The following is a 24,832-nucleotide window of genomic DNA, read 5'->3' as shown; positions in this document are numbered from 1 at the left end:
TAACTGCGTTTTTTTTTTTTTTTTTTTTTTTTTTTTTTTGAGGGGATGGTTGTTTCATTGAAGATAATGTTATATATACAGTATAATACAATAGATTCCAATTTTATGGTTATTATTTTTTGGCCATTTTTTTGAGAAATCGTTATTTTAACTTTAATTTAGGGGTACTTGGTTTTAATTCTACGTCTGGAAATCCAGCTTATACCCACAGTTCACTTTCTAGGGATGAAATTCTTCAAAATCACATTTAAGTGTTTTTAACAAACTTGTAACATTCAAGTCAGCCAAGGTGACTTTGATCTGCCCTACCTTTACTGGATTCCTAAACTTTAAAAAAAATTGTGTTGCCAACGAGTACCCGGTTAACCGGTTAACCATCGAACGATGGGAGTATCGGATAGTAAAACTGCTACTCGGTTATTCGGATATACACAATTTTACGCAGTATTTTTCTCATTCAAATGTTATGACCAACAGGTTTCGTGACAGACAGACCGACAGACTGACAGAAATATATGAGCTTTGATGTACCCTCACTTTCGCGAAAGCAGGGGACAAAAAAATTCCTGTAAAATCGTGGATAAAGCGTTTTTATCGAAAAATAATGGGCGCACTAAGCTGAAATTTTCAGCAAATGTTAATTTATCATATTTAAGAGGCAGTCCACCAAAAAACCAGGCAATGGGTGGCACATCGCATGTCATGGATTTTAATTATTTTTTGCATGTGGACTTATTAAAGCAAATGTTTACACATGGTAACATCAAATTTTTTTTTAGTGTTCCTCTAGTCCTATTTTTGGTAAGTGCTTAATTTTAAGTGCAAAAAGGTCAACAAGTTGGTTAAAAATTTACTACGTTTTTGTTTTGTTTTATTTGAAACAGATACTCAAATACTGGATATGTCAATAAATATTATTTATAGTATAAGCCCTTACCTTTTATAATATCAATGAATAAGACACCAATTTATATTTCTTTAGGAAAAATTATGTGGTCTAAACTTGAGTTGAGCAAGTGACTTAATGAATTCACTATCCAATTTTCATTACGTTCTAAAATCCAATACATTTAAATGTCAAAACTTTCTCCTCATGTTATTATGAATACAAAGTACAAATTGTTGAATCAATTTAAAAAATTGGTGGGAACAGGTGTATTGAGAGAAATAAGAGGTGTCAAGTTATCTACTTTTCATAAATTTATCCAAATTAAACCGATCCCGACCGGAATTATATAAAGATGAAAGCTACTATGATTTCATTATGAAATTTGGTTGTTTTGTTTTAATATGGTTTACAAATTACTTGATTTATTTTTAAACATGTTTGCTAGGTGGCAATTACCATTAATTTAATTACTTAATAATTTTGCATTAATTTCGATCGGGATCGGTTTTATTTCAATCGGGATTGGTTTCCATATTAAAAATTAGAAATATTTTCTAAAATCTGCTCTTCGTTGTATTTTATCATAAGAATATGTCTGTATTTTATTTCTTTTCTATGAGTTACATGTTTTTAGATGATTTTATCCATAGATTACATATATCTTAATTACTAAATGTTTTTCAGGTCCATGAAGATCTTTTTAATTGCTTGTAAAACATCTGTTTGATTTCTTGATACACACCTATTTAAAAAGATATTTATTTCATGTAACAATTAAAAGCAAATTTTAAGCTTAATAAAATATCTAATTTCCAAGAAAAATAATTTTTTAAATTATCTAGAATAAAAAGAAAATCTAAAAAAAAAATAGTCCTGCAGTGGCGAAATTATACATGCACGTACTTTAATCCAGCAAGTATTTTTTATGTGTACAGCCTCGGCTTTAATCCATTTTTTTCATCCATTCATCATATTAATGAATATTTTCCTGCTTTGAGAAACTTAATTTGAAATAAATAAGAAAAAACCTGTACACTTACATACATATAATCATGATAATAGAGCCCAGAAATGATCGCACGAAAAAAAAGCGGGGGGGGGGGGGTGTTCGTCTGGGCGGCATCCGTTTTGTAACTGGTTTGATAATAATGAGATATTTTGGAAATTTACCAACCTACTGACTTATTTTAACTCCATATAAAGTATAAGGATATGTGGAACAATTGTCAAATTTTAAAACCGAAAATAAAAAAAAAATGTTCCATTGAATCATCTGCCGTTTTAGTGTCAGCTTGAAGTGGGGGCATCCAGCAGTAGTACATTTTATTAGAAAGATTTTCCTCTGGCTGCGGGAAGGACATATATGTCCTTTTACCGCTCGCTGCGGCAGGGACATATATGTCCCTGACGACGTCATATATCTTGAGGCGTCATTTCCCTCGAACATTATTGAAATATATAATATTAAAACTATTTTTTGACTGCATTTTTTTTTTGTTGAATTAAAAGATTTAAGAATTTTAAAGCTCCTGCCTTTTAAAACAAATTAAACGCTACAAATGTATTGTATAATTATTCATGTATTTTTTCATGCATGTGATTAAATCTAAAATGCGCAAATGAAATTCTTTCTCACATGTGCACTTCAATTTAACATATACCTGTAAAGCTTAAATAACGGTAACAGTCCATTTTGTTGAGGAAATAGTATAATCGTGTATGATAAAAAAAATTGTCTAGATATACAATAGTTATTTTTTTTTTAACATTTCCAAATCAGAGCAAATGAAAATACCCCCCCCTTTCAGGGAGAAATTCGCTTTATAATTATAGTATTTTCCCAAAATCACGTAATGTTTTCATTAACACATACAGTGTAATTTTTCCGACATGGAAAAAATCTTCGAAAATGATCCTATATTTGATCATTGAATCAGAATTCGACAGTGAAGAGGTTCCTCTGTCATCAGAGAGAATATGGACAGATCTAGGAGTAGCTACGATGTGTGAATGATTTTGCTTATTCGCATGCGACGAAACGATTTTCCCGACACATGGGCTCTGTTAACCCACTTTACGTAAGTATTTTTAGTATCAGCTTGAAATGGGGGCATCCAGCTGTAGTACATTTTATTAGAAAGATTTTATGTATCAAAATTTGTTCTCTATGCTTGGACTTCTCAAATGAAATACGGTTAAAACTAATATTTATCAGACCCCTTGTTAAAACAATAAAGTGACTTCAGGCCCATAGCAATGATTTAACAAAAATGGGGGGTAGGGGGTGTTCCCATCCCAAAAAATCTGACAAGCAAAAAAAAAAAACAAAACAAAACAAAAACAAACCAAAAAAAACCCCACCTTATTAACTGCACTATTCTGGAATTTGCCAGTGCTCGACCTAACAACAACAAAACGTGGGGCGGGGGGGGGGGGGTAGAGAGAGAGGCATCTAAAGTAAAAACTACTATTATATAAATAGTGCACGTTTTTGAGGGTAATATTGTACTCAGAAAAAGGAGGGGGGGGGGCGCTTTCTACGGGCCAGGAATTTACGTTAAAATAAAATAAATGAATAAATAAAAATGTCCTTGTCAACTGATTTCTTCTTTTAAAAATCACTACGAATAGCTGCTTGCTTTAGTTTATAAAATATTCCATATAAATATTATGGCGAAAATTACATATACATTTGTAGATCTCTTTGTAAATGTTTATATGGAAACAGAACGTAAAATTAAACCAACATTCTAATAGACCATGACTAGATTGGTTTCTGACATAAAATTAAATTTTGAATTCTCATTGTCCTGACAATTTCTCTAATAAAATAAAACATTGTTCGTGTGTGTGTGTGTGTGTGTTTTAACGTACAGCATGATTTTTACACAAAATACAAAAGTGTAGATTGTAGAAATTGATGTCCCCGAGGTCATTCTTTTGTACAAGAAGATAAGTGGTGTCGACATGTCCGAGAAATCGATCATTGGAATTGTTAGAAAAACCCCAATATCAAATTCAACATGATATACATGTAGACGAAAATCCGCATTTACTTTTTTCTGAGAATTTCGTGTATATCAAATTTTGCTTCCGGTAAACTAAAAACATATTTCTATATGAATTTAACATAGATCTCATGTATAAAATATCGAATTACAAAATTAATGTTGATCAATTAAAATAACATGTACCTGTGACTTTTTTCAAACTACAATTTATCATCTTTCTTTTTAAGTGGTCTATACATTTTTCAGCTATAAGATTGTAATTTATCAGTTTTCTTATGTCCAGAATTATTTTTGTTTCAAAAACGTACGCGTGTTACATGTATATAGCCGATGTCTATGCATAATATTTAATTTACCGGCAAATCATGGGGCTGCAAACAAAAATGAGCCCGATAAATTTTTACTTCCGCAAATTTAAACATCAGACCGGAAGGTTTTTTTTTTTTAGTAAATATCGGCCCTTTTGTCAAATTAATAGAAAAGCGTGAAACTAAGCAACTTGATGGCAGATCTTTTCCTAATTCTTGGATGAATTTATGTAATCGGATATCCTATAATGAATCATTGAAAGTCAACATTAATGCCTAAATGAAATATTTACACAACCTCTGTAGAATTAATTTCAATAAATTTTAAGTCGAATTGTTTGTTATGAAATTTTTCTTAGAAAAATATTTTTGGATAAATTTATCTTGGTTTTAATTTAATTCTTGACGAAAAAGAAAAATCTGTGCGGAAAGCATAATCAAAATTAAAAAGTGGTACACTTCTTGCAAAGTTGGACTTTTTGTAATTTATTTTTTAGAACGCACCTCACCGTGAGAAATTGAATGCAGATGAAGAATAAGATAAAATATATAAGATACTCTTATTGATCTATATACGATATTGTTATTTTACGAGTACTTGATCATGAGTTAACAAATTGCCCATACTGATTAGGATTTTAAAGTTTAGTTGTATTTGTTTCCGATTTTGATAAATTCTTTCTTCATAACCGCTTATCGGTTTTATTTCATTGGAAATATAAAAAGAAAAAGAATCATAATATGATTAAATTGAGTAAAAAATATAAAATTAAGTCAAAATGTATAAATAAAGAACTTCTTAATAGTTTTGTTGATAAAACAAATAAATAAATTTCCTTGTACTCATTCCTATAGTGTTCTAGACGCGCACTTGGCGTAATTCTGAAATATTTTTAAAAATCCCGCAAAATAATGTCAAACAAATTGTGACGTCGTTTTAATCTCGCAGTGACGTTATATTTTCTGTACACTGACGTCGCAGCCAGAGGGTTAAGTAGTAAATTTATACATTTCTCTAACTTTTTTTTTTCTATTTCAGTTTTTTACATTTTTAAAAAATTAAAGTCTAAACAGAATCTGAACCACCGACACTAATAGTAAACAACCATTGCTAATTAGTGAAGTTGGATGTGACGAGTACTTCCTTCTTACAACTGTTAAAACTTATTCGGTCCGACAGTCGATCGTGAGCAATCGTATAATGCTGCATTTGATATTACTGCATATAAGTTAACATATTTAAGGTAAAGATCCATACCATGCTTTGAAAATAAGGAAGCTACAGATTTCTATGAAACTTCTCAGAATTTTAACTAAGTATGTGTCCTTTCCAGATCTGTGTAAATTTTGAGGTCAACCGGACCTCCTTTTGCAAGGACTGTTACTTTATTATTTGTTATTTTACGTGGTATGGATCATTACCTTAAGTATTAACAACACTTCATGGAGTACACATCTCGACTTTGTTGCGTAAATCTGGAATATTCATCATTACTGAATAATAAGAAATAATTCTTAATCTTTTCACATCCAAGTTTTATCAGAAATGTTCATAAATTACATTAGAAAAATTATTTTTAGGAATAATAAAATACCAGTATATACATGTGCTATTAACTCATTTAAAAAAATTAAAAAATTAATCCTTTTGTGATTACTGTAAAGACGTTTTGTACATGTATAAAATTCCTTATCAATACTGACTTGTATAATTGTTTTAAAACATCTATAGCTGAGGCACCGCCCGTGAAAATACATTCTGAGAAATTATTTAACTTAACTTTTTAAAAATCTTTTTCTTCGCACGTTTAATTAAATTTACCAACTTCCGCGGAATATTTGCAACTATTGTGACGTAATATTAGAAAGGTATTTGACGTCACTGATACATCAATGGAAACGTGGATTCAACCTGAATAATAAAGCAAATTTTAAACTAAATATTATGTTTGGAGGTGAAAATTAATTCCGTTTTTGAAAATAAACCAATTATTTTGGGTTGAATGATATTCTTTAGCGTATCAGTTCTAATTATCTCACAGGGATTCTGATAGTAAGATGTTTAGCCGATTTCCCGGTGCTACGGGAGATAACTCTTGCATCACAGAATTTCATAAAAATGACTGTCTATTTTGCAAGAAAACTACTATTGAAAATATTTTTCCTACTGATTTTATTTTTTAAATTGAAAAATGAAATATTTCTTGATTTAGTTGGGAGTGAATTATAAATCTGTTGAAAATGTATTAGAATTTACCGTTCTTTGTTTCCGACCTACATTCAATGGTTTATATAGGGGAATTCAAGAACACAAAACAAAACGATATTTTAGTAAATAAGCTATTTTCAAACAAATCTTTACTTACAGTATTCCATATGGACTACATTAATATCATTTTCAATAAAATATCAAATATTCGTCACATTCGATGTGCCGCCTATTAATACAATATTGCCTGGTTTTCTGGTGGACTGCCTCTTAAGTACATCTTAAGTTTTTTGATAAAAGGTAGACAAAAATAAAAATTGTATAATACTTGAATGTGTACAGGGTACAGTTCTATGGCGCATGATAAAAAATGAACGTTACATTAGAGAATACGCAAGTATTATTTCGAAAAAAAAAAATATGATATGGATATGATTTTCACTTCTTCTAGAATATGTTGTATGGCACAGTACCTCTGAAGTTTCTCCTTTACAGCATTTAATATTTTTTTAAGGAGGAAAGATAAGGGATTGGTAGAGCATTTGATTGGCATTTGTTTATAAGGATTTTTTTTTTTTTAGTGTTGTATGACTTTTATTAACCGGTTACTCGCTTAATTTTCCGATCGAGTAACCGATTACTCGGATGGTTTTTTTAAGACTTCAAAACATCAGTGTCTCGGTATAAATACTCGATAGTACTAAACTGTAATATAACGTCGTTACAATTTCTATATTTATCCGATCATTTGTGTACGGTAGGCCTATATATAAAACATAAATGCAAGGCATTTGAACAGTAATACGATTTTCAAATTTAACGGACCCTCTCCACACTAAACGGAAATGTCTTTTGGACATTGATAAAATTATAATGTATAAAGGTGTTAACATTTAATTTATCTTGCTTTTACCCCCATTAAAACTGTCAAAGTCAACAAAGGTTTGATTGACAGAAATCACTGTTGTCTCCTAAGTTGAGAAAAAGCATACAGATGACGTGTTCATTAATATATTTTTGCCTATCAAAATGTTAAGAATGCTTGAATTGATAAGAAATTGATTGATAAACTGTAGATTTCAATTTATTTTATTTTAGATTTGAGGGCAGATTACTCTAACTACATAAAAATACCACAGAATCACTCCCGCACTTGCACCATTACGGAGATCCTAAGGAGTTGTAGCCCTCTCCCAAAAAAAAAAAAAAAAAAAAAAAAAAAAAAAAAAAAAAAAAAAAAAAAAAAAAATCGGAGAGGGCTACATTATTGCAGCTGGTATCCTATATGTTGATAATGATATTTGAAAAAAAAGTACACGTGTATTTATACCTAATGTATTATCTCTCAATTAAAAAAATCATTTGTAAAGATGCATAGTTACATGTAAATTGGTAAATAAATTTAAAAAATCAAAATGATGAGTTTATGAAGATCTACATGTATATATATCATTCAATATTTAAATCTGCATGCGTATATGTGTTTTTTTTTAAATACAGACAATTCAGAAATGAAAGAACATCGGATTCAATTTAAAAAAAAATATGACATCATAAAACAGAGAGGTAACTATCAAAATCAGCCTTAATTCAATTGTAACGACTTTTAAGAGAATTAACATTTGTTAAAAAAATCGCTAAATATTCATTTGATTTGTAGCTGAAGATAAAATTGATGGAATTCGCCGTCCCAAGACTGGGGGAGGTCCACCACCGGCACCAATGACCCCAGCCGAGGAAACCCTCTATCAAGCTATGGATTCGAGACCTAATATTGTCGGATTGATCGGTGGGATTGATTCAGATGGTAATAATTAAGTTTTAACCAGGTTGATAATTTTGAGGGGAGAAATTCATGAAAATTAAAGTAACAATGTCCTTATAAAATATGTATACATCATTTTTGTCAAGAGTAGAATAATCATGTCATTACATATGTTGACCCATCAAAGTTCCGCTTCGAGTTTACATAAAGCGTAAGCATATATCTCAACCGATTGTAATCCCTAGTTTTCTACCAATTTGTTCATAAGATTTGACCGTTTTTTGTTTTTTGGGATTTTTTTTCTGAACAAGAAGAAGATTTTCAATGCGTAAAAATAAAAGTGAATTAACAAATAAACAGGATTTACAGTTTTACTTAGAGAACGTTTTCTTATGAAACTCAACATATAAACAGGACAACACTGCATGGCCAAGGACAAATGAGAAGTACATGAGCATTAATACATGTGTATTTCCATAACTACCCTGTTTGTCACTTTTGGTCACAAAATTTATATGCAAATACCTGTCCATTTGGACAGCTGCTCGTGTTATAATTTTTCTAACACTTCAGTACTAGTGTTTGCGCTGCTTCGTTTTTTCTTGGCAAAAATTAAAAAAAAAGGAAATAATGAAGATTTAGCATTGAAATCATACGACGTATAAGTATTAATTATAGGGGGGGTCAAAAAATCGTAAAAATATCTGGTAAATCGGGGAGTAGGCAGGTTTGTCTACGTTAACCCAGGTTGTACATTATAACTTTGGTAGCTTGAGTTCTAAGGTAAATTTCTTTTTATTTTTTACAATTAACAAATAGATATTTCACCGATTAGTCACAAAATGGAGGATGGGCCAAGTACTACATGTATCAATGGAACTGTAGAAGCCAGTGGTGACTGTAGCTCCGCCATCAAAGGTACGACGGGCATCATTCTATGATTTTTTTAAAAATATATATAGCATTTAGTTCAGGCAGGGTGATTATAAAAGTGTTGATTTTAATTTTTTTTAAAAAAATTTATATCAGACAGTCAGCCACATCGTGTGAGTCGAAAGTCCAACAACAAACAAAGGAACGGAAGGAGAGAGATAGAAGACGCAGAGATGGAAAATCTACATCTAGAAAATGAGAAAATGAAAGAAGAAATTGAAAAAATTAAATTAGAGAAAAGAAAGTTGGAAATAGAAATTGATTATATTGAAACAAAAAAGTGTATCTTCTATACAAGCTTAATGCTGAATTTCCATAAAATTTGATGGATGTACATGTGACCAGTTCGTAAATGAATTAACAAACGACAGCCATATGAGGAATGGAGAAGTCGTAATATTATTTATTAATATTTTTCAATTTCTTTATTGTTTTCAATACTGAAGACGTTGAATTGTCGTCATGCGTTTGTTTTCTTAATCCAAATCTTCTCTGTGTATTGCAATAGCATCTAAAATCAAAAACATTATCACCAATACCACCATCATCAAGTATTAACACAATATATTAAAAAAAAATACTTCCATGTTAAATCTATTTACGTACGTCTATCCAAAATATGCGTTTGCTATATAATCACGCATGTGGCTTCCCTCTTGAGCGTTGTAGGCTATGTACATAGTGATCAGCTTGATATGCATCTGCAGCGTCACAGGCTTTGTCCATAACATCGCCCTTCTCTATCCCCAGATTATGCAAAACAACACATGCGACAACATATGTTGCTGCCTGGTCAGGATTTGTCCTACAATATTGTAAACATGTAAAAATCACATCCTAATATAATTTTAACTGAAATATCCAAAAAAGTATTTTTTCATTGATCAATTTGCTTCATGCATTGTAATGAAAAAAAACTTGCATAAGTGTTGCTTGAAGGCATGCAAAACGCCTCTTTATAATCCCAAAGCTCTGCTCAACTAGCACTCTTGTTCGACAGAGCGAAGCGTTAAAACGCTGTTGAGCATCAATGGCTGGATTGAGGTACGGTGTCATCAGGTATCTACGGCAAGGATATCCCGAATCACCAAGAAGAAATCCATTATGTTCACCTGTTGTAAAAAGCTGTATATGTATATGCAGCAAGTATCAGCATTCAGCAGGCATTAGTTATAAAACTGTTGTGTATACATTAAACCTGCAGGCTTCAGAAGGAAATTAGAAGGGAAAGGTCACAAAGTGATGACTGACGGTTGGTGGGGAAAGGGGGGGGGGGTATTTTCAGTGTTGAAATATTTACGTTTTCCGAAGCATTTCCCCATATCAACGCCTCAATTATGCACGTACCTTGTTCAAACTGTCGACACAGGGCAGATTCCCTCCACACTCGGCTGTAGTGCACGCTTCCTGGCCAGGTAGCGCACACACTGGTAAATTTAAACTTTGCACCACATACCATCTAAACCAGAAATATTTATTATACAATTATTAACATTTTTGTTATATTTTTATTCCAGTATTGTGTATCTAAAATAATTAAGTACATGTACCCGAACATTGAGTGAGTGGAAACCCTTTCTATTGACAAAATCGGCTTCATTCTCAGATGGGCCAATAATTCTTACGAAAGTCCCGTCTATACATCCTAAGACGTTTGGAAACCCTTTAAAAAAGCGTATCAATCATGACTGATATTGAATTGTTTTGTTTGTGTGTGTGTGTGGGGGGGGGGGGGGGGTTCGTTTTGTTTTTTGTGGGGGTTTTTTTGGTTTATTATTAATATTTTTTTGTGACTTTCGGTATTTAGTTGCTCTTACAAGTATAATGTGTAAAGAAAGTTTGTAAATGAATACTGGTCAGTATTATATATAATTAGAAATTATGATTTTATATGAGAAAATGCATGAAACAGACACATAGCAACGGTTTTTGGGGGGAAGGAGGGCAACCTGACAAGCCAAAGATACAAAAAAAACCCCAACCCCGAACCAACTTTCTCACTGGAAAGGGGGGGGGGGTGCAAAATTTAAAAAAAAAAAAACACCTAAAAATATGAAGGCCAATAAAGATACTTTAATACAGACGATTATATAGAAATTTAAATGAATGTATTATATTCTCGTTGGAATTTCGCCATGACAGGTCATACTGACAAGTTTAACAATTAACTCTTACACTGTAGGTTAGTAGTAAAAAGTCGACTTTCCGACGTACGAGCTTTCAAAGATAATATTGTGCATTATCTCTCTTGTAAATTCTTAAAAAGAAAGTAAGGCCAGATAAATTTAAAATTTAGATTCTCATCTTAATTTGCTAAAAAATTGGGGCGGGTGGGCGGATTTTATTTTTTATTATTGAAAATATCTACATAACGCTCTTCTTACACAAAATTTTCACATTATGTTAATGCCAATATGAATATATTTTATTGTTTATTTTTTTCAAATATCTACCGAAGATTCTTGTTATAGAATATTAAATATTTATAGTTTTTATTAATGAATTTTCAAGTACACAGATACGGCACACGCCACACAAAATGGGGTGCGGATCCCAATAAATTGCATATGCTGTATGTAGTAGTCGTCACTGGCGACTTCTCATCAGCCTTTCTCCAAATACCTTTTAGTTTTACCAACAACTCCTTTTGTTTTGTGTGAAATATCACTGATTTCCACTGTCCTCGTACTTTCGTTCTTGAGACTTGACACGTTCAACATTAAAGAATGTCATTTTTGCAAAACAGGATCGATGTCTAAAACTGTAAAATATTCTACTGAAAAGCCTATGCTCAACAGTTTTAAGATTTACATGTACCATTTCCTTAGCATTATTATCCTCTAAAGTCTGCCAGCGATCTTTTTTTTTTCTTTTTTTTTTAAAGACAAAATCACATACAACTGGCGATTATTATTAAGTTGTAACTTGACCAGATGTCATTTTCTTCGTCTGTTTTTACTTGGTTAAAATCTCTTTAAAAACTTGCTCATGCCAGTGATGGTATCTAGATGTATTTATGTTATTTTTGCTTTTCTGCCTTCTCTATCCTGGCAAATTATCTTTTCCCTACATATTTAAACTGCTTTTATTGCCGATTTTTCTCCATTCTTCACATGGCTTTTGTGCTATAAATAGCGCCACGCGACTTTTAATACAGACGGGAGATAACTCTTAAATTTTGACTGATTCTTGCTGAGTCAAAAATACATGTAAATACTTTTGAAAACCAAAATAAAAAACAACGGGGCGGGGCACTTTGAGAGGGGCGGGCGGGGATGAGAATCTAAAGTTTAATTTTATCTGGCCTAAAGGCTAGCAGACTGGTTTTAGTGGGGGAAAGTTTACCTGCATTTTTCAGGAATTCTTGTTTGGTTTCTCTGGCCTTATGATCCTTAGGGAATTGAATAAAATCGCCTCGGACGCTGACGATTGCACTGGCCACCGCACGACATCTTCCTACCGTGCACTCGGACACATTGAAGCTATCCCCAATAAGTTTGTGGAATGCCCCGGTAGCAAAAAACCGTAAACACACCAAAAGTTGCAAAAGTGGAGGTAAGGCATTATTCCTCGCACTGCTTAAAAGATTGTTTTCAATTTTCTACAGAATATGTATGATGGTAGGCCGCCTAAACCTGAAACGCTCAAACAACTCATCGTCAGTATAAATTTTAAAAGGATTTGTTCTGTCTGTCTCTAATTGTCCTCTTCGATGGTTGATTTCTTAAACACAAAAACCTATTATACTTCCTACGTCTGCGACGTCTTTCCGCCATTTTTGTTCTTGAGGAAGATTTTAAGGTTACTTTAGAGCTACTCTTAAATATTCGAGTATTTACTCAAAATTCGGTTGAGGAAAACTCAATTTTTGCGTGGTGACGGTGACTTGAGGGTGAGGTTATGAATTTGAGGGAAAACCTCAGAGTTGAGGCTGAGTATTGAGTTGAGGATGTTGGTGACGGCGGGGCCAGAACTCTTTAGTGTGCAGTGTATAGAGGGGTTCTTAATCGACAAACGTAAAGAAAATTGTATAGTTATTTTTTTTTTATATAAATGTATCATCTTTCCGTATTCGTATCCGACACCCAAAATCAATGTTACTATGACATTATGGTTTTTTTTTTTTTTTTTTTTTTTTTTTTTTTTCAGGGTTAGAAATTCACTATATACAACTCGCAAAACGCGAGTTAGAATTCCCAAATTGCGAGTTAAAAATTAGGTAACTCGCAAAAACTTGCAAGTTGATTTTTTTTTTTGCATTGAAACTGTAGCAAAATTATATAATATGACAGAACACAATGCTTTTGATTTCAATCAGTAATTCAAATAAAAGTCACACTGTAGTTGTATTTTTGTATTGTACAGTAGTTACTTTTTCCTTAAGTTACATGTATTTAATTTATATAAATTTAACTTTATATGAAAATTGCGAGTCTTATAAAATTGCGAGTTCACTTTCTTGGTACTCGCAATTAATTGCGAGTTGTAATTTCAGGGAGTTTCTAACCCTGGTTTTTTTTTTTTTTTTTGGTTCAAGGTTACAAGGTTTTTACTGATTTTTATTTCTCATTACCAATTGGCAAAGAACTGTTACAGAAGAAGGTTTATCTTGTTGGTGTGCTGAAATAAAATAGTTTGTCTATTACTAAAGAATTGAAAGATGTTTAAAGTAGGTGAAAAGTTGCAAGATGAGGTGATTTGAGATGGCATCGAGAAAATGAATGTGTTTTAGTCCAATGGAAAGATTGTAAAGAAGTTACATTTATGTTATCTTCAGCCACAACTATCTGTGATAGAACATTGAAATCAAGGTTAAAATGGGCCAAGACAAACCTAATGTTTCTGTTTCAAATGCAATCAACACTTGTATTCAACAGGTATTGGATAAAAGAAAGAATCGTGTTTATTGTAATGCAGTAGCCATTTATATGAAAAAGAAATGTACAAGTTATAAAACATATACTTATTGTCCATTTTGTGACGTTCCTTTTATGCTTGACAGGGGAAAGAATTAATTTTGAAAAGTTGCACAATGAACAATGAGCATTGCTTTAGCAGTGTGTCATATATATGGAGAAAGTTAAGAATAATATCATCTTTCGAGACACACATATATGTTCATGTGTATTAGTACATATTTCTGCTTAGAACGCAGGATGAAATTCTGGTAATTTTATTAACGTCCTCCATTTGTCGTACGGATCACGGAAGACTAATGGCAGCGTTTTTGCTTCGTGGTCAGAAGGCCCGGGTTTCATTGTCGTTCGCCGCGCCGCTTCAAACCTTTATACCTGTAAACATAGATAGTGACTGTTCCTTCGTAAAAGCGCCCTTCATTAGTAGTGTAAGTCATGGGTCTTTCGGATGAGACCTTTAAAAAACGAGGTCCCGTGTCACGGTAGGCATTGGATCGAAAAAGAACTCTCACTGCACTGGCCCTGAGTGCCGAGCATAGGTCCAGATTTTAAACCCTTCACCGGAGTACGGTGACGTCCCTATATGAGTGAAGAATGGGACATTAAACAACATACAATCAATCAATCCATTTGTCTTAGCAGGTATAAACGTCCTTTTGGTCACCACTGAACAAAAATAAACCATTTCAACAACGGTATATTTGGAATATACAAGGAGTGCGGCTTACAGGGAAAAAGATAAAAAGGAGTTGAGTAAAAGCGAACGCCGAGTTCGCTCTAGCGCACCTAGAGCTGACCTCGAGCGAACTCACAAAAAACCCAGATCGCACCCAAAGCGCACCAATTTTATTTAAATAGCGGACACCGAGCGAACGCAAAGCGAACCCGGGGTTCGTTAGGGTTTGCTCTGTTATTAAATTGTGTCTGGTCGGTACTGTATACTATAATTTGATTAGTACATGTGATTTTTTTTCTGTTCATAATTTCGCCTTTCCTGAGTTTGTAATTTCCTTCATCCTACAGCCCAGCAATACTAAACTTAGAGACAATTTTTTATGCAAAAAATTCTATGATTTGTTTTATCAATTCCTTTCCTCTTTCTATCTCTCTCTTTTTGGTAGTTTTAGTCAGTTTTTGTTTTCATTTAAATAATACAAATACCTTTTTAAATTAAGCTTTTAATTTTTTAAGTGTAAACAGAAATTAACATTTTGTTTTAAATTCTCACTATAAAGGTATTAATATGAATGTTTTGTTTAAAACATTCCGTGAAAGCAACAACAAAACTATTCTAAACGTTTTTGTTGCGTAAAAATATGACGTGCTTTGCCAGTTTGGAACAAATTTCCATTTCCATAAAGATTAAATTAAATGGGGCACCGTCTACAATTTTATGGTGATTTAAAATAAAACTGCACTGACATGCATCCTTTTTTGTTAAATACGACATGGAACTTAAAGTGATGACACAGCCAAGGACAATTATCATTGTTCTTGTTGTACTGTTGGGGTTCTATGTTAAAGAAGGTGAGTAGATATAAAGAAAAAAATCATTTATAACCTTTTCTATTACTTTTTAAATTTAGAATATTCTACTTTGCAGCTGATATTAAGAAAATGAAAAAGGAATTTGAAAACATAACCTGATTCCAAAACAGGAAAAAATAATATATCAAAGACGTTTGATTTTTAATATATATTTGGCTTTTCGAGGAAGAAGTCTTTCAAAAGAGTCTGGTGTTTAATCTACATCTTTTTCTACACCTTTTTTAATTTCTTCAAAGAAAAAAAAAGTGATGAAAGACATACTTAAAATATGATGCTAATGTAAAACATCTATGAACGATTCTTTGTTTTCTATGTCTTTATTTTTTTTTTTCTCTCTCAATTTTTTGTATGATAGAGGGAAATGTTGACACACAATTTTATATTGATAGGAACAACAGCTGCAGTATGTACATACCCACCAAATAAGGGTGGCGTCACTGTAAATGTGTCAGAGGCAGAAGGTGTCGGATATAGAGTTTTCACTTACTCATCTACGGGTGGAGATATATTCTATATATTTGGAAAAAGCGATTATTTTGAACTTTTTGGAAAACAATTACGTTTAAAAAAGTCCCTGGATTTCGAACAAATTGAAAGTCATCGTGTTGGCAATGTTGGGTATACTTTTATCACTTAATTTAATAGTAGAATATGAAATACACCAGAAATTGGAGACAACTCTCTAAACGGTATCTTGCACAACTACTTGAAATAAGGAAAATGCATATTCTATTTTGACATTATGATTAAAATGAAATTCATCGTGTTAATAATATCTGGTGTAATTTCATAAATTATATTTACAGTAGAATATAAGATGAGAAATCGGAGAAAAAGTTCTTTTGCCATCTTACATAATTAAATTACTTACATCTGTAAGAAAGTGCACTTGCTCTTTTCTATATATATATATGTAGTCAAAAGTTCGGTGCGCTAAATAGGAAGATTCATTTACATAGTATTAATCTGCGTTAAGTGTTAACGTTTCTATTGTGCTGCCTTTAATTAGCAGCATAGACGAAAATGACCCAAAGCTTTTGATTTCAATTTATTTGAAATATAGGAAATAAAAATGCCTCATCAATCTATTTATATTTCCCTTCTTTAGTTTTATATTGATATCTCTTTGTTTACATATTATATTATATGATAACATTTGGCAGAACTTTTTGTGTTTCTTGTTAATTAATATAAATTATAAATTAACAAACATCAATAGGGTACGAGACCCCCCGACATCTGAAGCTTTGGGAGACTTTTGCGGGCCTGTGACAATCAACGTTCTCCCGGCAAATGAATATCAGCCTGATATACTCCCGAAATCTCAGACAGTCCAAATTCAGGAAAATCTCCCGGAGGGTTAGTAAATACATCTATATATAATTTTTCTCATTGCAGGTCTTTCTTTCAAAACGAAACCAATTTTGTATTTGATAATGCCTGATAATGTTATTCATATACTAAAGAACTGTGCTTAGATTTCTAGTTTCTGAAATTAGGCATTCGACTTTGTGCAAAAAAAAGCATGTTCGTTCAGTTTCATTTACTGACATACATAATTTGATATTCGATTTAAAATAACATAAAAAATATGTATGTAAATTCAAAATCCATGGAGAATCAGTTTTTATAATATTTGAATATTTTTATACGCTTTTTGTAAAGACGAATATCATTAAATGTGATGTCAAAAATGATGTAACTTTATCACAGGAAGACTAAATTTGCTAGTTCGGTAAAATCGCGGACAAAGCATTTTTATTAAAACATAATGTGCCCACTGAGCTGAAATTTCAGCAAATGTTATTTATCATATTTGAGTTCATCTTAATTTTTCTTGAAAAAATTTAGACAAAAATAAGAATTTGATTATACTTTAATATGTAGAAGGTATGGTCCTACGGTGCATGTCCAAAAAAAAATCCAGGGTTTTATTAGAGAATACGCGAGTATTATCTTGAAATAAAATAATTAAATAGATAAGGTTGGATAAAAAAAATTAAGACACCTATCGTTTCGTCATTTGGAAAAATTAAAAATATTTGCTATATTTTCGACAACTAACTGAGCATTTGAAATGAAAAGGCGGTAAACCAACACGCGAGAAATGCCAAAGTTTGATGACGTTACGGCGCATCGGAGAGCGGTTCTGTTTTTAGGTAGATTTAGTGATGACGCCTTTACAGAATTAAATATGATAACAGAAAAAAATAAAATAAGAAAATATGTTGAGGTATAAAAGTGGAATTAGCGTTTCAAGGAAAGGCGTTTTCATCGAGTCCGCGATAGAGCAAAACATACGGATGAATAGCAACTGGCGAAATACGCTATATCTCTTCAGAACTTTGAAAAAAAAAGATTGCCTACTTAGTTGTCTGTAGTAAAGGTACTGTCCATATGATTACTTACTACATGTAATACAAATCGTCAGAAGGTCCATGCGTCTGTGAGGTTGGACCTTTGCAAGTTTATTGAGGAATAAGGACTACTCGAGTGTGTGCATCAGTAAAATTCCAGAATTTGAGTGGGCTTGTCAAACTTTTTCGCAAAGGTGGAACGTTACATTACTTGAGACACTTTGACGTTATCATGCATGCGCTGTAAGGGCGATACCACACATAACATAAAATCCCATATTTTTTTTAAATTGCCATGTATCTCAATAAAAAAAGTACTAAAGAATCGTAAAAATTTTAGGACGCTGTGATGATTATTTTTTACTCTAGACAACTTGTTCACGAGTTAACCATACAATCCTCGTAAGTAGTATACGTTAAGAAAGATACTACAATAAGAAAGATACAATTAAAAATAAGATTTTTATCCAAGGAACCCCAGGAAAAACAAAATAAATGCAACCTGCTCAAATATGTACGAAATAAAGAATCATGTTCAAATATCTAATAGGAATATAGATAAGGGTTGGTCATTTGATCAAAGCCGAATAAGTATTAGTCAAATCCGTTGGACACGTCGACTATTTACTGCATTACGTCAATGAAAAATTATGTCTATAGGTAATGACTTAAGGAATTTATGATTACATGACAAACTTGTACTTAAAGTTTTATTAATATTTTTACATTCAGTTTACTTTTCTTCGTTGAAATCCATTTGAAATCTAAAACGTTCAATCACCTATGAACACGCTCTAAGCCTTGTCACTGGCGCAAGAATACAACAGGATATATAGAGGATATTCAATGTTTTGTAGATGAATATGGAATTTATTTCACGAGTGGGACAGGATTTTTTGATATTTTTCACGAGTGCGAAGCACGAGTGAAAATATCAAAAAATCCTGTCTCACGAGTGAAATAAATTCCATATTCATCTACAAAACATCGAATTTTCTGTTTATTACATTTTCTTTGATTTTCCCTTTGCCTCGGTCTTTTCTTAACACAGTGACATAGGCCTGACGTAATAGTTGAGCGGTTGAGACGTCATAGCTTAGCAGTTGTGTGATTGAAAACATTACATAGCATGGATTTTAGCAACACATTTGGGAAGGAATTTGCATTTAGTTACTATCTCTATCTTATGACAGGCCAGAAATTATTTTTTACTAACTTTGATATCTTTTCACACTGTGAGAGAATATCATTTTGGTATCCTTTCACACTGTGAGAGAATATCACTTTTATTAAATAAATAAATCACAGTATTTCACTGTTGAAAATGTAATAAAAATACATTTTCTGTAAGGAACACTATATAATGTATATTGTTTTTTCTCAATTAATTTGTAAATAAGTACCCTATCAAATTCTTGTAAAATTATAACAATTTTACGTTCAAAAAATATTTGTCATTTTCTTCCTAGAAATATTTATTTGAATTATGTGAAAATGACTCTTCCGTCTCATTAATCAAACATGCGCATAGTATCAGAGGGACTTGGACTGCCCCCCTTTTTTTTTTCAAAATAATGTTCTACTGTTATTTTAATATGAAAATCTTTATTGAAAGGGCGCTCGGCCCCCACACTTTTTTGTAGCATAGCCAAATCCTCCAATGTAAATGTTTTGAAAAAAAAAATGAAGAAAAAGTTGGAATATACCCTCCCCCAACCCCCCACCTTCACCCCAAAACAGTTCAAGTTTGGACTATTACATTTTTCTGCTTGACAAAGAATTTTCATGTAAGTTGTCAATTATTTTTCCGTCCCCACTTCCCCACTATTAAAAATGATACTTCGTGCCTGCCAAACCAGTTCTGAAAGACGCTAAATTTAAATAAAGATAAATGAAAAATAACATCTATAAAGAGAAAGAATAAAAGAATAAATATAAGCATTGTATTATTATTTTTGGATGTCGTCAGTCAAATTACAGCACCTGGCTGGCCAACAAATTATCATACCGCGCAAACGCGTGGTATTCTATTTGTCGTACAGACCAGATGCTATTATATGACCGACGACATAAAAAAAATCAAAAAAATAATAATTCAATGCTTGATAAATGCATTGTTCAAATAGTGTTACTTAAGCAAAAAATATTTGTAAATGTAAATTTAAAGATGAAGATTGGGGGAAGGAAATGGTACATCATTTTCTGCAACTAAATTCGTATACAAACAACAAGTATCTTTTTTTGAATGTATTATACATCTAGATTTTTGGTCAGCTGATGTAGCTGACATGCTCAGCATATAAAAGACTAAATATGAATTATTCTTTTTTTTTACATAGCATATATACTAATTGCAACTCCTTTTTCAAGATCTGATGCCATACATATTATAGAGAGTTTAGAAAACAAGTTGCAACAAAAAGTGTACGGTAGAAGAAGAATTGGCTTTTATGTTTTCAGATAAATTCGTAGCCACGTTTAACTGCAGTGATAAAGACAAGGAACCAGACGGTAATCCTGCTGGTTGTTCATCAATTTATATTGAGTCAGGAGATGATCCCCTACCAAAGTTTAAAATAGTTAATAATAACACAATCTACACCACTAACAATGTCATTGATTACGACAATGGTGACGTCATGTACACGCTAATTGTGGTTGGTGTTGACAGCTCGACCCTTGACCCTCAGAAAACAGGATCTATGACTGTAACCGTCCACATTGAACCAGTAAATGAGTTTACCCCTTTTATAGATGGACAACAACTAAGTATAAATGTAAGTAAATGCGTTAAAAGACTATAATTTGTAATCAAACTTTAAAAACTTTTCTTTAGTCACTTATCATTTTACATCATTTGTGCATGAACAAGTAATATAATTGTTTTGGTAAATAGCGCTGTTTTCGATTTGTATTCCTTATGACCTTTATGAAATTGATCACTATTCGACTTTTTCAATCAATGATTTAACCCTGTCTTATAATTTGTGTGCAGAACTTAAATTTTTTATTGCAAATTTAATTGATCTCTCTTGAAGACAATTTTTTGCGATTCCACTAAGTTATTCAAAAATCCCGATCTGCATAAGTCAATTTTATGATTTGATAATTTTGGTGGCTCGATGAAATGCTACGATTAACAATGACATATGATACATTTAAACAGTATAACACGCTTAAACAATTCAATTATATACATTCTTAAGAAAGATATCTTCATGTATTTCATTATCTGTTAAGATCATCGTGAACGGTAAACCATTTTCTTGACTTTTCATATCAAGCTCAGAACATTCTCAAAAATTTTCAGTCATTCAAATAATGAACATTAGAAACTCATTTTTGAAAATTGAAATTAACAAAGGGAGACAAACTTTTTTGTTTGTTTGTTTTTATGTTGATCTTGATCGGCAACTCGAATGCATTCTGCGGATTTTTTGATTCAATCAAATGAAGAGACTTAGATTTATAAAAAAAATAATAATAAAAACTTGTTCTTTTTGTGATTTTACTACAACATTTTTCTACAATATGTATTACTTGTATCACAGGTACTTCTTTCTGTAATAATTATTTAACCCATAGTATAATAATGTTATTTTTCTGTTATGGGTTAAAAAATATAATTGAAACTGGAGTCTGTGCTTTGTATTTGGTGCTAGATATATTCAAGGACCTTAAAGAATTAAGAAACAAACCATTTGGAAAAACTAAATATTCCGTCAACACTTACAATGTGCATCTATATGTAAGTAGTAGTTGACCGTAAATGCCTCGCTTAGCTGTTAGAAAATAAAGTAAATAATGTATTACTATACTTGGTTAAGTTACATTTGGAGGAAATCAAGATCTTAGGGCTTAGGGGTATTTGCGGGGGGGGGGGGGGGGCTTGCTCCGATTTTGAAGATATTTTCACCCCCCTTTTCGCCGATATACAATCCCGGGATAATTAGGAGTGTTTTCCTCCACAAATTATATTTATTAGACTTTTTAATCATGTATACCATACATTTTACACAGTCGCTATTTTTTTTTTTTTTTTTGCTATTTCCAGATTAAGTAATCTGTTGTAATCTGCATTTCTTTGTATAAATTTGCGATGCTCCCAAGGATAAAACGTTTTATAGTCGGTTAAAAAGCTCTACAAGGCTTACATGTTATATTGTTAAATTGTATGGTATATAATGCCGATTTTAGATAAAAAAATTTTTTACAGAAATTACAATGATATTGCATTACTAGTATTTCATATTTACCACGATCAAAACATGTTTAAGGTAAATAATTAATATTTTTTCTCACACTGGAACTTAATTTGATTACTTGTATCGTTCAGACAAGGATTGAAGATGTTGATGAAATTCCTTAATTTTAAATTAGAATGCATTGTTTACATTTTCCAAAGATTAAGACAAATGAAATGCCTGTTTAAAATCTCTGTTCTTTCTCACAATTTTTCTCACAATTTTCAGTAATATAATTGTAAAATAATTGATTGTTTTCTGCATCAAGAGGCTAAAATGGCGCGAAACTCAGAATAATGACGGAGCGTCATAATCAGTTTTACTTGTGACGTAATGAGTTAACAGTAGGTCCAAAATAGGCCCATGGCACTTAACGTAGTTTTTGAAAATAGGCCCAACATAGGCCCGCGGCACAAAGAATGTTAACGTCCCTCTCGAGAATTTTTCACTCATATGGAGACGCCACCACTTGCCGGTGGAGAGCTGCAAATTTTGTCCTATACTTGGCACTTACGGCCATTGAGCAGTGAGGGATCTATTTCGTACCAGCACCTACTGCGACACGGGACCTCGGTTTATACGGTCTGATCCGAAGGACCGGTCTCCACGTCCCACAGTTGGATTCGAACCCGCGACATAAGGATCAACTCCTTTCTCCGCGACTCTAGAGCAGACATTCTAACCACTGCGCCACGCGGGCGACGAGACAAACTTTAATAACATTTCAAATTGTACTTGTCTCTATGTAAATATTTCAGACAATTTGCAATCTTTTGATTAATTCTTAAACTGTTTCATGATTAGGCGGCCAGGTTTTCTTCCTCAAAACAAATAAAATTCTGATATTTCTGTTCCAATTTTGTTTGAAACAGAAAGGAATATTTGTGCCAATCATACACTAATGAATGCAACCATGTTATTACAGATCCCGGAGACTACACAGATAGGTACAGAGATTCTACCTGTGACAGCTACAGACAACGATACAGATATCCACGGAGAATTGACGTACAAGATCACAGGTAGTGCCTCCTTCATTTACGGCGATACTCTCATTTGTTGTAAATATATTTGAATCTTTATGTGTAAATCAAGGCATGTTCTATAAGAATTGCGTAACTGAGACTGATACGATCACGGATATCCTTAATGGACCTGGAGCTAAAGTTGAAACTTCTTACATGAACATCAAAGATGAAAATTAAGGCACAAACAAATTATATGTATAACTGCATGTTGAAATGCGCCATATACAAGTAAAAAGATGCCTAACAATGCCTTTTTTGTCAATTCAGTCCTTATACCTATCCCAAAAAATATTAAGTGTTTATTATCAAAGCACATTGCTGACAAAAAATTTAAAGTGAAGTAAATGGAAAAAACAAAATTCTGTCAAATTGATAAAAACTTCTTTGTTGGTAATAAAGGTTATGATTAAGAGAAAAAATACAGCTATTGCATGTCAATTTATATAACATTCAGATGAAGCTGTTTAAAAAAAATGACAACAACGATTATCTGCGTCGAGTCACCTTTCTCTTTCTGACTAAAACATAGACAATTACGCAAATTTAATACATGTATTATTTCATCCATTGTAAAGCCTATTATCTCATCAAATTAGATTTTAACAACATGTTAAGCATAACGTTTACAAAAGTACCGTGTTTTTCTTGCACAAGATGATATGATAGTCTGCATGTAAAAAAAAATAAATAAATAAATTTAAAAAAAAATTCTATCGTGACCTTGTCCAATCACCGGGGATCTGAACATTTGATTTTGATTTTGAATTGTACAGGACATAGTTATTTTTTTGCAAACTGGCATTATTTATCCCTGAGAAGATATTTTTTTTAAAAGGTATTTTTTTCAGTATGTACTTTAGAAAAAAAATAGCCTTTTAAGACTTTACTAAGCCACAGTGGCCGAGTCCTGCAAAGTGTGGTCCTGGGCATGATGTTCTTAAAACAGGCCTTAAATCCATGAATTGATAAATTTTCGTCGAATTTCAAATTTATATCAATTTGAAACGAATTTTCGTTTGTTTGTTTGATGTTAAACGTTTCTCTCGAGAATTTTTCATTCATATGGAGACACCACCACTTACCGGTGGAGGGCTGCAAATTTATACCCATACTCGGCACTCAGAGACGTTGAGCAGTGAGGGATCTTTTTCGTGCCAACACCGACTGCAACACGGGACCTCGGTTTATACAGTCTCATCCTAAGGACCGGTCTCCACGTCCCGCAGTGGATTCGTACCCGCGAGGTAAGGATTCCTTACTCCGCAACTCTAGACCAGACGCTCTAACCACTGCGCCGCGCGGGCGACTGAAACGAATTTAAAAATTAAAAATAGTTTGGATTGGAATTATATTCAAACTTGCAATTTTTAACCCTGTTTGTTAAATAAAAATCAACACATTCAAAACTTATAATTTGACTTTATTTTGGTCTCAGATCATTGTTTTTGATCCTGATTTCAAGATTATCCCGATATATGCACATGTAATACTTTTTCCTTCATTGAGGCTTCAATTGTGTCCTGTCCTGTTTACCCTGATTTGAACAAATTTGATTCTTTACTATTTAGGAATACACGAATAGTAATATAACTAAAGGTGTTTGTGCTGTTCTTAAAGGTGCTTG

The 24,832-nt window shown here is 32.3% G+C and overlaps 3 protein-coding genes across 3 annotated transcripts; 2 read left to right on the top strand and 1 right to left on the bottom strand.

The window, feature by feature from the left end:
• Positions 1-7,921: 7,921 nt before the first annotated feature.
• On the top strand, positions 7,922-9,441 carry LOC133203479 (uncharacterized). Its single transcript, XM_061339257.1, has 4 exons — positions 7,922-7,983; positions 8,078-8,224; positions 9,002-9,100; positions 9,212-9,441. The coding sequence occupies exons 1-4, from the start codon at positions 7,929-7,931 to the stop codon at positions 9,439-9,441; spliced, it is 531 nt and encodes a 176-aa protein (XP_061195241.1). The 5' UTR covers positions 7,922-7,928.
• A 310-nt stretch (positions 9,442-9,751) lies between these two features.
• Positions 9,752-12,891, bottom strand: LOC133203478 (putative nuclease HARBI1). Its single transcript, XM_061339256.1, has 6 exons — positions 12,863-12,891; positions 12,461-12,693; positions 10,666-10,778; positions 10,463-10,574; positions 10,038-10,227; positions 9,752-9,920 (listed from the first exon to the last, which is right to left on the bottom strand). The coding sequence occupies exons 1-6, from the start codon at positions 12,889-12,891 to the stop codon at positions 9,752-9,754; spliced, it is 846 nt and encodes a 281-aa protein (XP_061195240.1).
• Positions 12,892-16,230: 3,339 nt separating this feature from the next.
• On the top strand, positions 16,231-23,417 carry LOC133203477 (protocadherin gamma-B7-like). Its single transcript, XM_061339255.1, has 4 exons — positions 16,231-16,268; positions 16,799-16,938; positions 20,397-20,713; positions 23,106-23,417. The coding sequence occupies exons 1-4, from the start codon at positions 16,231-16,233 to the stop codon at positions 23,253-23,255; spliced, it is 645 nt and encodes a 214-aa protein (XP_061195239.1). The 3' UTR covers positions 23,256-23,417.
• The last annotated feature ends 1,415 nt before the right edge of the window (positions 23,418-24,832 follow it).

The sequence above is a fragment of the Saccostrea echinata genome, unplaced genomic scaffold, assembly GCF_033153115.1.
Source record: "Saccostrea echinata isolate AGI-Se365-2 ecotype Australia unplaced genomic scaffold, CSIRO_AGI_Sech_v1 ptg000051l, whole genome shotgun sequence".
Lineage (NCBI taxonomy): Eukaryota > Metazoa > Mollusca > Bivalvia > Ostreida > Ostreidae > Saccostrea > Saccostrea echinata.
The sequence above is the reverse complement of the archived record's forward strand: the minus strand, read 5'-3'. Positions and strand labels throughout refer to the sequence as shown.